The 13,057-nt window shown below is 41.9% G+C and overlaps 1 protein-coding gene across 4 annotated transcripts in view; it reads right to left on the bottom strand.

Moving 5' to 3' along the window:
* Positions 1 to 12,585, bottom strand: part of LOC117516073 (alanine--tRNA ligase, cytoplasmic-like) — a 54,244-nt gene extending 41,659 nt beyond the window's left edge. Inside the window, exons 1-3 of one of the 4 annotated variants that reach the window (XM_034176952.1) lie at positions 12,492 to 12,585; positions 3,591 to 3,593; positions 80 to 235 (exon numbers count right to left, since the gene is read on the bottom strand). In XM_034176952.1, the coding sequence (XP_034032843.1) occupies positions 80 to 235; positions 3,591 to 3,593 (159 nt within the window). In that variant the 5' untranslated portion in view covers positions 12,492 to 12,585. Of the gene's footprint in view, positions 1 to 79; positions 236 to 3,590; positions 3,594 to 12,390 lie in introns of all 4 variants that reach the window. The other 3 variants (XM_034176953.1, XM_034176954.1, XM_034176955.1) reach the window with 3 other exon arrangements.
* Between the last annotated feature and the right edge of the window lie 472 nt (positions 12,586 to 13,057).

Raw genomic sequence — 13,057 nt, 5'->3', positions numbered from 1 at the left:
TGTTTCTTCAGCCAGACCAGAAACAGTGGAAAAAAAAAAAAAAAAAAAAATGAAATAAAATAAAATGTACACAGCATACCTGGTTCATCCCTGCATTGGCAAAAAGCAGAGTAGGGTCATCCATGGGGATGGTGGATGATGAGTGAACATACTGGTGTTCATTTTTACGGAAGAACTCTATAAAATTCTCCCGGATTTGAGCTGCAGTCAATGATGAGTCCATTCTGAGTGAGCTCTTCAAATTCGGGGGGGGGGACAAAACAAAACAGTTAACTGCACAGCTCTAATGATGTGTCACAACTGTTTCTAAATTGAAAACAAGCACTTAAGTTGCTGAATATCCCACCACGTTTTAGACACCCTAGAAATTTGATAAAATCGATGCAAATTGCAATCAACATTTCTCAGCATATATCTATGTGCATCAACACAATATAAATATGAAGTTTCTCATTATGCAATCTAAAGTTGTTGCAGATTGAATTATTTATAAAAATGAGAACCCTAATACGAGGTCTGTCAATAAAGTATAGGTCTTTTTTATTTTTTTCAAAAACTATATGGATTTCATTCATATGTTTTTACGTCAGACATGCTTGAACCCTCGTGCGCATGTGTGAGTTTTTCCACACCTGTCGGTGACGTCATTCGCCTGTTAGCACTCCTTGTGGGAGGAGTCGTCCAGCCCCTCGTCGGAATTTCTTTGTCTGAGAAGTTGCTGAGAGACTGGCGCTTTGTTTGATCAAAATTTTTTCTAAACCTGTGAGACACATCGAAGTGGACACGGTTCGAAAAATTCAGCTGGTTTTCCGTGAAAATTTTAACGGCTGATGAGAGATTTTGAGGTGATACTGTCGCTTTAAGGACTTCCCACGGAGCGAGACGTCGCGCAGCGGTCCCAGGCGCCGTCGTCAGCCTGTTTCAAGCTGAAAACCTCTACATTTCAGGTTCTATTGATCCAGGACGTCGTGAGAGAACAGGGAAGTTTCAGAAGAAGTCGGTTTCAGCATTTTATCTGGATATTCCACTGTTAAAGGAGATTTTTTTAATGAAAGCCGTGCGGGCGGATTGCAGCGTCGGCTCGCAGCCGCCGCGACGCTCCGCCACAGGAAAAACACCTCCGTTGGAAGCCTTAAGGACAAGTTGGAACATGTCCAGCTGTTAAACAATTTCTCATATACTCACTCCACTGAAAGCCATCAAAAGCCGCCTGAATTTTACAAATGGTTATCAACACGGAGGTGTTTCTCCTGTGCCGCCGCACCGTGCCGGCTGCGTCCCGACGCGCGGACCCGTCCGCACGTCTTTCATTAAAAAAAATCTCCTTTAACAGTGGAATATCCAGATAAAATGCTGAAACCGACTTCTTCTGAAACTTCTCTGTTCTCTCACGACGTCCTGGATCAATAGAGCCTGAAATGTGGAGGTTTTCAGCTTGAAACAGGCTGACGACGGCGCCTCGGAGCGCTGCACGACGTCTCGCTCCGTGGGAAGTCCTTAAAGCGACAGTATCACCTCAAAATCTCTCATCAGCCGTTAAAATTTTCACGGAAAACCATCTTAATTTTTCGAACCGTGTCCACTTCGATGTGTCTCACAGGTTTAGATCAAACAAAGCGCCAGTCTCTCAGCAACTTCTCAGACAAAGGAATTCCGATGAGGGGCTGGACGACTCCTCCCACAAGGAGTGCTCACAGGCGAACGACGTCACCGACAGGCGTGGAAAAACTCACGCATGCGCACGAGGGTTCAAGCATGTCTGACGTAAAAATATATGAATGAAAGCCATATAGTTTTTGAAAAAAAATAAAAAGGACCTATACTTTATTGACAGCCCTCGTAGGCTTATTTGTATCACAGTTACATAGACAAATTCTGAATATATTTCTGGCATAAAACATTTTCAAGTATCAACTGTTAGGATGAAGAAGAAAAGGAGAACACGTCATCCTCATAGAGCTCGACGGATGTATCGGTTGGCCAATAGGATTTTATAAAAATAATAAATGTTTATGAGTTCAATGGTACAAATACATCATGAGGTGAAAGATGGAATGTTCCATTCAAAGAGGTGAAACAGAGTTGAATGGTATGTATGGCATCAGCTGACTACAGCATCATACTACTAAAGCTTAGGCCAGTCAAGAAAAATTTAGTCGTGTGTGTGTGTGTGTGTGAGTGAGAGAGAGAGAGACTTAGTGGTTAGCAGTCTTGCCTCATAGCAAGAAGGTCATAGGATTCCTTCTCACCTGTGGCCTTTCTGTGTGTGGAGTTTGCATGTTCTCCCCATGTATACGCGAGTTCTGTCCAGGTGCTCTGGCTTCCTCCAACATCAGTGCAGGTTACATGGACTGGAAACTTTAAATTAGCCGTAGGTGTGCATGCGGGTGCGAATGTGCTTGTCTGTCTATATGTGGCCATGGAGTAAACTGATACACACTATGCACAATAACAATTACAACCAGTTGAACTAGCTGTTTCTAGATGTGCTCAACTTTAAGCAGTAGTCATACTGTGTCAAAGAACTAGAGATCTTTGAGCAACTGCTCAAAATGATATATCCACCAATCTTCCATAGTAGCCTGCATGTATATAATGGTAAATCTTTAATGAATACCTTAATTAAACTGGTTAGCTTCTGTACATCCACTGTCTAAACCTGATTATTGTAATTAAGGGTCACGAGAGGGCTGGAGCCTATTGTAGGGTACACCCTGGACAGGCTACCAGTCTATACAGTAACTCGAGTAATTTGATTACAAAAAATGTTCAAAGCAAATTCTACTCAAGTAGATGAGTTTAAATATTTGGGGTCAACTGTTCAAAGTAATGGAGAGTGTGGTAGAGAGGTGAAGAGAGTGCAGGCAGGGTGGAGTGGGTGGAGAAAGGTGGCAGGAGTGATTTGTGACCGAAGAATATCAGCAAGAGTGAAGGGGAAAGTTTACAAGACAGTAGTGAGACCAGCTATGTTGTACGGCTTAGAGACGGTGGCACTAACAAAAAGACAGGAGGCAGAGCTGCAGATGTTGAGATTCTCTTTGGGAGTGACAAGAATGGACAAGATTAGGAATGAACATAGAGGGACAGCTCAGGTGGGCCGGTTTGGAGACAAAGTCAGAGAGGTGAGATTGAGATGGTCTGGACATGTGCAGAGGAGCGACCCATCGTATATAGGGAAAAGGATGCTGAGGATGGAGCCACCAGGAGGAGGAGGAGAAGAGGGAGGCCAAAGAGGAGTTTTATGGATGTGCTGAGGGAAGACATGCAGGTGGTTGGTGTGAAAAAGGAAGATACAGAGGACAGGGTATGATGAAAAACCATTGATCTGCTGTGGCGACCCCTAACGGGAAACATCTGAAAGACAAAGAAGTTCAAAGCAAATTCTTTGCCTCAAGGCTTCATTTAAAGCTGTAGTATATATGCCAGGCCTGTATGTGGCACTGTAAAGCTCCCACAAAAACCGGAGAAGACTTGGAGCATGCACATAACCAATGTAAGAGTTAATCAACATAGCAGCGGATGCTACAACTGCACAAATCAGCACATGGAGGAAAATAAAGCCTTTTAAGAGAAAGAGGGGCCGTGCGGACCATCTGAATCAGACTTATTGCACATTTAATGAAGCAGTGTGTTTGTATATTTAAAAAAAAAAAAAAAAAGATCTGTTCCACAGAAAGCTTTCACCTTCACAGATGAAGTGGAAGGATGCTCACTTTAAGTGAATCGTGTTTAACTATTCAAAAATGCCTTTATTCAGATTTGATAAGATTTTTCCATCAACAGGGTGCGGTTGATTTATCAACGCGGCTTTTGTGGAAAAGCTGCTCTCCACAACCGTTTTTCACAGGCAGCCTGTCTGACAACTGAGAATTTCAAAGACCACCAGCACTTACAGTCCAAGAAACCTCTGAAACTCATAACAATGTGGAAAAAAAAAATTTAATTACCCAGGAAAAGAGAGGGAACACCCTAAACTTAAAAAGCTGCATGGTGGTACAGCAACATTGTACCACTACTTAAGGAGAGCCCTGCGACTAGTGATAGTTTAAAAATGCAAAAATATTTTTTATCCGATTACTTGATTAAAATAACCTTTAGAATACTCAAATCCAAAATAATTTGATATCTGCAGTCCTAATACATACTCACGCACACTCACAGCTATGGTCAATTTAGAGTCCACATTTTACCTAAACTGCATACCTTGGGAAGAGGGAGGAAGCTGGAGCACCAGCTAGGAACCCACGTAAATGTATAGAGAACATGCAAAATCTCTCTCTGAAGATGTAACTGACAAATATGATGCATGAAAAAAAGAACAAAGGCTTAACTCTCTCTCTCCATCATGATGCATCAAATAAGTACAGACGCCTCCCCTTGAAGAAGTCGGACCTGAATTAATTTCCTTCAGACACCAAACAGTTTAGGAGACATTGTGTAAATGGACATGCTGATTTCTGTATTACTGCCCAATTTAAAAAAAAAAATTGTTTCCAGGCATATAACAATATGAGCTATAAATTTTAAAAAGGTTCACTGGAGACAATTAATTTCCATCATCTGAAAAATAAAGGGAGCAGGAAATCACACAGCTGGTGCCTTCCTCTCTCTGGGGCTAGAACAACAGTAAACAGCCACTATCCCCATCCTGACAACCGGCTAAAGTTGAGATATGAGGTGATGAGATGGAAATTTCAGCCTTGTGATAAACAGGCAGTTTGGAAAGCTTGTGTACTGGGGATAAGGCTTAGTGTGAAGCAAGTTGAGACTGTGCTCTGGATGTCATCATGGTACAAAAACCCTGAACAATACCCACCCATAAGAGGCAGTGGTAAGAAGCGAAGCAGGCCGACCCTGAAAGATGGCTTCATTGGTAAGCACCATATCTGACATTCTATTGACTGGGCAGTTTTGCATCTCAAAAATCCAGCAGCAAGAGCAGAAACCGAAAAGCAAAAGTTTTGAGAGCCCACTGAAACCGTTTAAGCATATTAAGTTCATTCATTCATCTTCTACTGCTAAATCCAATTAAGGGTCGCAGGGGGCTGGAGTCTATCCCAGCAGTCAGAGCGCGAGGCGGAGTACACCCAGGACAGGACGCCCGTCTGTCGCAGGGCCACAAATAGACAAACAAACACAGACACACCCACCTACAGACAATTTAAAGATTCCAATCCACCTAACCCGCATGTCTTTGGATGTGGGAGGAAACAGGAGCACCCGGAGGAAACCCACGCAAACACGGGGAGAACTCCACGGAAATTGAACCCACGACCTTCTCGCTATGAGGCAACAGTGCTAACCACTAATCCACCGTGCTGCCCCACATTAAGTTATGCACAATAAATCTGAATGTGAAAAACAGAAATGTATGTTCTCAAATTGAAGAAGTACACTCTTAAATAAAGTCAGTAACCTAACACCATACTACTCTGTTAATTGGAAAGTTTATGCTCACATGATGATCAATTTAGACATATGTCCTTAAGTGTTTGTGATGTCTACATTAAGAAGCAACGTGCAACACAGAGAATGACTGGGTTCAAAATTGCTGGTAGACTCATTGCTATTCGGTGTTTATTTTTGTTATCCCAGTGTTGTGTCCAGTTGATACAAAAGCACCGCGAAATCTGTTTTGTAAGTTATTTTCCTTCATTCTTTTTGCCATTATTCTGGTGAGGAAACTAACACATTTTTAAAAGAATGTTTTATTACAATATACAGTAGTGTTCAGAATAATAGTAGTGCTATGTGACTAAAAAGATTGATCCAGGTTTTGAGTATATTTCTTACTGTTACATGGGAAACAAGGTACCAGTAGATTCAGTACATTCTCACAACAAGACCAAGCATTCATGATATGCACACTGTTAAGGCTATGAAATTGGGCTATTAGTAAAAACAAAGTAGAAAAGGGGGTGTTCACAATAATAGTAGCATCTGCTGTTGACGCTACAAACTCAAAACTATTATGTTCAAACTGCTTTTTTTAAGCAATCCTGTGAATCACTAAACTAGAATTTACCCGTATTTTCTGCACCATAAGGCGCAGCCTCAATTAGCGGGTACTTAACCCTTACAAAAGGCGCACGCTAAAACATATAGTCTACAAAAAAAAAAAAAAAAAAGTTCACAGAAGCAAAACAGTGAGTTTATTTGAACTTTTTAACAACTTTGAACTACCGGTATTTAACAATATGGTACTCACATTGTTTTTTATTATGGTTCTGTCACAAATCCATCGAAGTCCTCATCTTCTGTGTCTGAATTGAACAGCTGGGCAATTTCGCCATCAAACACGCCAGGTTCCCGCTAATCATTGCTATCGTTTTTGCCTTCAACTGAATGGTGACTGTAGAGACGCTTCTCCCGGCTGTTCTTTGTTCAATGACCCATTGCTCGAGTTGGTCTTCTAGCTGTGGCCACCTCGCTTTGTTTCCGCGGAAACTCCGTTTGGTCTTTTTAACTTGGTGCAGTTCATTTTCTTGTTTCCTCTCGCAGCTGCTCTATTCCCATGACCAGCCGCATAACTGATAGCCTGCAGTTTGAATTGTGCCTCGTAAGCATGTCTCTTCGCTGGCGCCATTTTCCGGGGTCCTTAGACAAACAAATGTTGTTTTGCAGGATACCTGTAGTATACGGTAACTACCGGAGGAGTGGCGGAGGTAAGTGTATGTACCACGGACTCTTCTCTGATTGGTTTATCGCTGGCAGCGTACGTATTCTACGCTACCAGCGTACGTACTTTACGTATTACGTAATGTTCTCCGATTGGTTTATCGCTGCCAGGGTACGTACTTTACGTATTACATCCTTGTGTCAGCGGGAAATGGTCCGATATTCCGACAGTCAAAGACAACGTCGGTCATTTTTACAGATTTTGGAATTCAGTGCGCAAATAGGGCGCACCGGATTATAGGGCGCACAGCCGATTTTTGTGAAAATTTAAGGCTTTTAGGTGCGCCTTATGGTGCGGAAAATACGGTAGTTGTATAACCACAGTTTTGCATGATTTCTTCACATCTGTGAGGAATGGAGTCAACCAACTTGTAGCACCTTTCAGCTGTTATTCCACGCCAAGATTCTTTAACAACATTCCACAATTCATTCACATTTCTTGGTTTTGCTTCAGAAACAGCTTTTTGATGTCACCCCACAAGTTCTTAATTGGATTCAGGTCCGGCGATTGGGCAGGCCACTCCAAAACATTAATTTTGTTGGTTTGGAACCAAGATTTTGCTCGTTTACTAGTGTGCTTGGGTCATTGTCTTGTTGAAACACCCATTTCAAGGGCATGTCCTCTTCAAGTATTTTGACATATCCAAACTGATCCATGATACCAGGTATGCGATATATAGGCCCAACACCATAGTAAGAGAAACATGCCCATATCATGATGCTTGCACCACCATGTTTCACTGTCTTCACTGTGAACTGTGGCTTGAATTCAGAGTTTGGGGGTCGTCTCACAAACTGTCTGCGGCCCTTGGACCCAAAAAGAACAGTTTTACTCTCATCAGTACACAAAATATTCCTCCATTTCTCTTTAGGCCAGTTGATGTGTTCTTTGGAAAATTGTAACCTCTTCTGCACATATCTTTTATTTAACAGAGGGATTTTGCGGGGGGATTCTTGCAAATAAATTAGCTTCACACAGGCGTCTTCTAACTGTCACAGCACTTACAGGTAACTCCAGGCTGTCTTTGATCATCCTGGAGCTGATCAATGGGTGAGTCTTTGTCATTCTGGTTATTCTTCTATCCATTTTGATGGTTGTTTTCAACAGCCTATAATTTTTTCACCTGCGTATAAGTTTCCCCTCTCCAATAAATTTTTGAATTAAACCACTGTTCTTCTGAACAATGTCTTGAACGTCCCATTTTCCTCAGGCTTTCAAAGAGAAAAGCATGTTCAACAGGTGCTGGCTTCATCCTTAAATAGGGGACACCTGATTCACACCTGTTTGTTCCACAAAACTGACGAACTCACTGACTGAATGCCACACTACTATTATTGCGAACACCCCCTTTTCTACTTTTTTTTTTTTTACTAATAGCCCAATTTCACAGCCTTAAGAGTGTGCATATCATGAATGCTTGGTCTTGTTGGATTTGTGAGAATCTACTGGTACCTTGTTTCCCATGGAGCAATAAGAAATATACTCAAAACCTGGATTAATCTTTTTAGACACATAGCACTACTATTATTCTGAACACTACTGTATGGATAAATGAGGGCGTTTCTGAATACAAATGACCATAAACAGGCATGAGCATGGTGGTTTAGAACATCTATAAATAGGTGATATTTACTGATGTGCACACAAATGCTGTTTGATAAATACAGATTTTTTTCTGTGCTTACACACATGCTAAATTTTGTTTGTATGACAGCAATGAAAAACTTTTTTTTTTAATAAACACAGCTTGATAAGGGTAGTACCTCCCTGGGCTGCGACAGCTTGCAAACAGAATTCGCATGGGAAATCACACATTTTCGCGAGATGTTTGCAGGGGTTCACCATCCCCTCACAGGAGTCACAGAGCGATGCTAGATTTTTGAACTGTTCAAAAAAAAAAAATTGCATGACAAAGTTCATCACCATGATGTCACACGTGCGTCACGAACCCTTCTGAATGTTGTCTCCGCAACTCAGAATGTGCGCAACATGAGGCAACTTGTGAGGGGTTGATGACACACTTTTCCTTATATATGAACGGAAAAGCTAGGCCACTTCTGGAAGTGGCAGAAAGAGTCCTGCAGCCCTGGTGTTGCAGACCGAACAGTCCACCCCTAAAAATTGGTCCGCCCTGCCCTTACTACGCATGCATCATTTCTGAGCTCAGCAGGTCGTCTGAGACTGAGTCTCTTCACCCAAAACGATCAAATGGATTAATGGAATTATTAACCATCAGATAACAAGGTAAAACCTCTTAAAGCATTCTAAAGTCAGTTTTAAGCAGAAACAAGCTGATAACCTGTGACGCTTTGAAATGACGGACGCACAGTGAACACAACAGCTAGCAGATCATGTAGCTGTCATGCTCTGATCGCTTCCTCTGTCTTTTATGATGAAATAATGCTGAATTTATGTTGAAATAATTGTACAAAAGCTTCAGATATCTGTCGCTGAGCTAGATGATGACTGGAGTGCAGGTTTAAGCAAAAATGAGGCGATAATCCATGAACCGTGGCTGATGACGCATCCCCAGTGAAGGCAGAGCAGACCGATTTTTTAGGGGGGAACCGTTCTGTCTGCAGACAGGAGCAGGGGACTGGACGACACCTGTGTGGGGGAGGAGGACCACACCAGCACTCCGGTGACGTGGTCTGAGTTTGCACCGGTCTCATTTTACCAAGCGCATGCGCAAATCGATTTTTTTTCGCGGCCAACTTCCGGGAGGTCTAGATTTACCATTTCTTGCGGCGATCTTCAACCGAGCAGATGTATTTTGAAATAACTGCATTTTCCACACACTTTTGATTCAGAAAACTTGAAGTGGGACATAAATTCAGACTTGCAGGCTGGAAATTTCAGACTAGCTAGGTAACTAGTAACCAGAATTATAATGGTTAAATCAATAAGCATCAATAGAAAGTGACAGGATTTACTTGTGGTTCCAATTTAAAAAATGATATAATATATTTGCTTGGCAAATTTCAACCAGGGTCAATAACACACAAGTCTCAATATACCAAGATGGCAAAATCAAACTGGTGGTAAGTTCAGACTGTGGCTGCTACAGTCTAATTTTACCTGGTAAATTCAGACTGGTGGTAATCTCAGACCGTGACACCGGATTCATTCTTTTATTTTTACTGAGGACCGCAATGGAAATTTTAAGGTTTACTGTGTTGACCTTAAAAATTTTACATACAGAATGCATTACCACGGTCTCTGAAATACATTTTGGCAATAAACATATATGTTTAAGACACATTGTAGTCTGTATTAGCTTGCTGAAATGTATGGGTTCTTTAAATTCAGATATCAACATCACATGTACAAGGATGTTTCAACTTACAGTCTGAAGAGGTCGTTTTTAATGTATTACTAGCATCATTTTGACCAGCCTTGTCGAAGTAATAGTAGTATTATTTTTGCAGTTCTAATAGGAATGGGGTCTTAAAAGTCAAGTAATTTTTGTGCACCTTTTTGGTGACATTTTTCCTGAGGATCACAAACCTGCTACTACAATTGCCCAATAAAATCAATTAATCAAGGAATACAACAGTTCGTTTCCATAAATACAGACAGACATACTGAACAGCATCTAGGGGCTGATCTAGCCATTTTGGGGCCCTAGGCAAAATATAAACATGGGGCCCTCATTCTTGAAACACACACATAAACCAAATAACCATCCCAATACCCTTGCTTTAAATTGAGATTAAAGAATCACAATAAACCAGTAGTGCACTGCCACTAACAATGGTCTCAACACAATGGTCTTAACTCTCCACATTACAAACAGTTTCAGATTACTCCAGCATTTGCCAAAATGATGTTTATTATTCAGATCAAACCAGAGAGAGAGAGACAGAAAGAGAGAGCTCACAATCTCCATGTGTTAATGAAACAAATACATGTGAAATCAAATAATATTTCCACTGCCAGAGATACAAAATGATCTTACGCTTAACAGAACTAGAATACAAAATGGATATGAGTCCATGAAAACCACTATTTACATTTAAACAGGATTGAAGAAAAGATTTTGTGTGTGGACAGGAATAACAGTGGCTGTGTGGCTGTGAGAGACAGGCAAAGCAGTGGTTGAGTGAGTGAGTGAGTGAGTAACAGGCAAGAGAGAGAGACAGAGAGAGAGAGAGACAGAGAGAGACAGAGACAGAGAGACTGGGTTTGCAGCTAGTTAAGTTCTCAATCTTCAAGTGTTGAGTGAGTGAGTGAGTGAGTGGCAAAACAGTGTGTGTGTGTGTGAGTGAGAGAGAGCGAGACAGAGAGCGCACAAGCATTTGTAAACGCAAAGTCCTACTGTTGTCGTCTTCTCAAAGTCTTCATATCATAGAAAAGTGGTGAGCAGCAGTATGGAACCCACATTATCTATGGTTTACCTGTTTGAAGCCGTTGATAAAGAGTTCGCCAAGCAGCCATATTCGCAAGATGATCGGCAGACTTCTCGTGATCTTTTAGGAAGGCTGATAAATTTTTCCAATCGTTTGTGCCATCGGAGCTGATCCGCTGTTTGTTCCAATCTCCAAACAGCCGACAACAAAAGCAAATAGCGCGGTCTTTCGTCTTGCTGTACACAAGCCAGGACCTTTGGATTTTTTCGTCATTCTTCATGTTCAAATAGTAGTACGTGTTTGTAAATCGTCGGCCCTGTTTGTTCTGGGGGAAATCTCCTCGTATTTGCACTGGTCCTTTCTGTACAATTGAACAACGCTCGGAGTCTGTCAACTTTTCTGGCCAATGTGCAGGGTCGTCGCCTAATATTATTAAATTGTCTCCACTGCTGCTGGTGGTTAACGGCTGAGGTGGCGTATACCTACTCACCACCAAATCATCTTTGTCTTCTTCTGCATCATCCAGAGTCACCTGTTCCTCTGCTTCGGCTTCCATAGCCACCTCTCCTTCCTCCTCCACTTCAACATTTTCCTCAACAGCGGAGCCTGAGCATGTCGCAAGTTCAAGAGCTACAGCGGATGCTGTAGCAGCAGGAGGTGTAAAAAAAGGACGTTAATTTCGGCAGTGCATCGGCAATTCTTTTGATTTCTGCCCGTTTCTTTCTTTTAGCATAATCGCTTTCATAATTCCACTTCATTTTCACCTCGTCGCATACAGTTCCCTCTGCTTTGGTTTGAAGTCACGTCATGTCGCATATTGCTACGTCATCATATTATGGACTAGTCCAATGCACAGCAACGGAGGGGGGTATGTGTGCTTAGACAACTATTATTTAGACATTAATTCAGTATTGTGCTGATATTTCGTGTTTTTTTTAATATAAATATGTTTTGTTACTTTACATCAGTAACAAATTAAGATTAGTTTTTTTGTGTATTTACTGTGGCTGGGATGGTCAGATTTGGGTGCCCCTATGGAGGGCAGATTTGGTTGAGGCCCTAGGCAAATGCCTAGGTTTGCCTAGTTAAAGAACCGCCTATGACAGCATCAAGTCTCAAAGGAGTTAATTTTCTTTTCACATGTTCAGGTACACGAGTTGTCCCTTGTCACCTGTGTCTCATGTAAACATGTGCATGGGAACTACTACAAACACTATATGAATCAGCCACAACAGGCAAGGACCATTTCCCCCCCGAAGTTTTTCTATTTACTGGTTTAAATGTGTAGCAAACCTCCAGCTGCCAATCTCATAAGCAAACCCAGCTAGCTAACCCATGTTAGCCGAACAAGCTACCACTTACCAACACGGTACGACTTCAACACTAACAGAAAAAGTCGTCTGTTGAATGGTAAACCAAACGTTATACAGTCCAATGACAAATGAGCGAATAATAACTCTCACATAAATCACAACTCTTGCAGTATGAATCAGCTACTTCTTCCAAACCCACCGATCGACCTCACCACGCTCCTTGAACAGAAGGAAAGAGCCCTCAGTGAACACGCCCACGGCAAGCTCCCATTGGACAACAGACACCAGCACGCTTATAAAGCTATATCTCTATTGGTCAAACGTACTGTCAATTATAACTGAACCCGCCACCAAGACTTTTCTAGCAGGCTGATGCAATAGACAGCAGTGGCATGAGTTTTGCTCTGTTTATTATTTTTTTAAAGAATAGAATAAAATAGAATAGAGCAAAACTTGGGGGTTTGGTAGACTCAGGGTCTCATCACTGCTTTTTGCAGATGGTCCTGTTGGCTTCATCCACCTGTGACCTCCAGCATTCACTGGGTCGGTTCGCAGCCAAGTGTGAAGCAGCTGGGATGAAGATCAGCTCCTCTAAATCTGAGGCCATGGTTGTCAGCAGGAAACTGATGGATTGCCTACTTCGGTAGGGAATGAGGTCTTGTCACAAGTGAAGGAGTTCAAATACCTCGGGGTCTTGTTCATGAGTGTGGGGACAA

Source organism: Thalassophryne amazonica, chromosome 8, assembly GCF_902500255.1.
Source record: "Thalassophryne amazonica chromosome 8, fThaAma1.1, whole genome shotgun sequence".
Classification (NCBI taxonomy): Eukaryota; Metazoa; Chordata; class Actinopteri; order Batrachoidiformes; family Batrachoididae; genus Thalassophryne; species Thalassophryne amazonica.
Note: the sequence above shows the minus strand (reverse complement) of the source record. Positions and strands in the feature narration are given on the sequence as shown.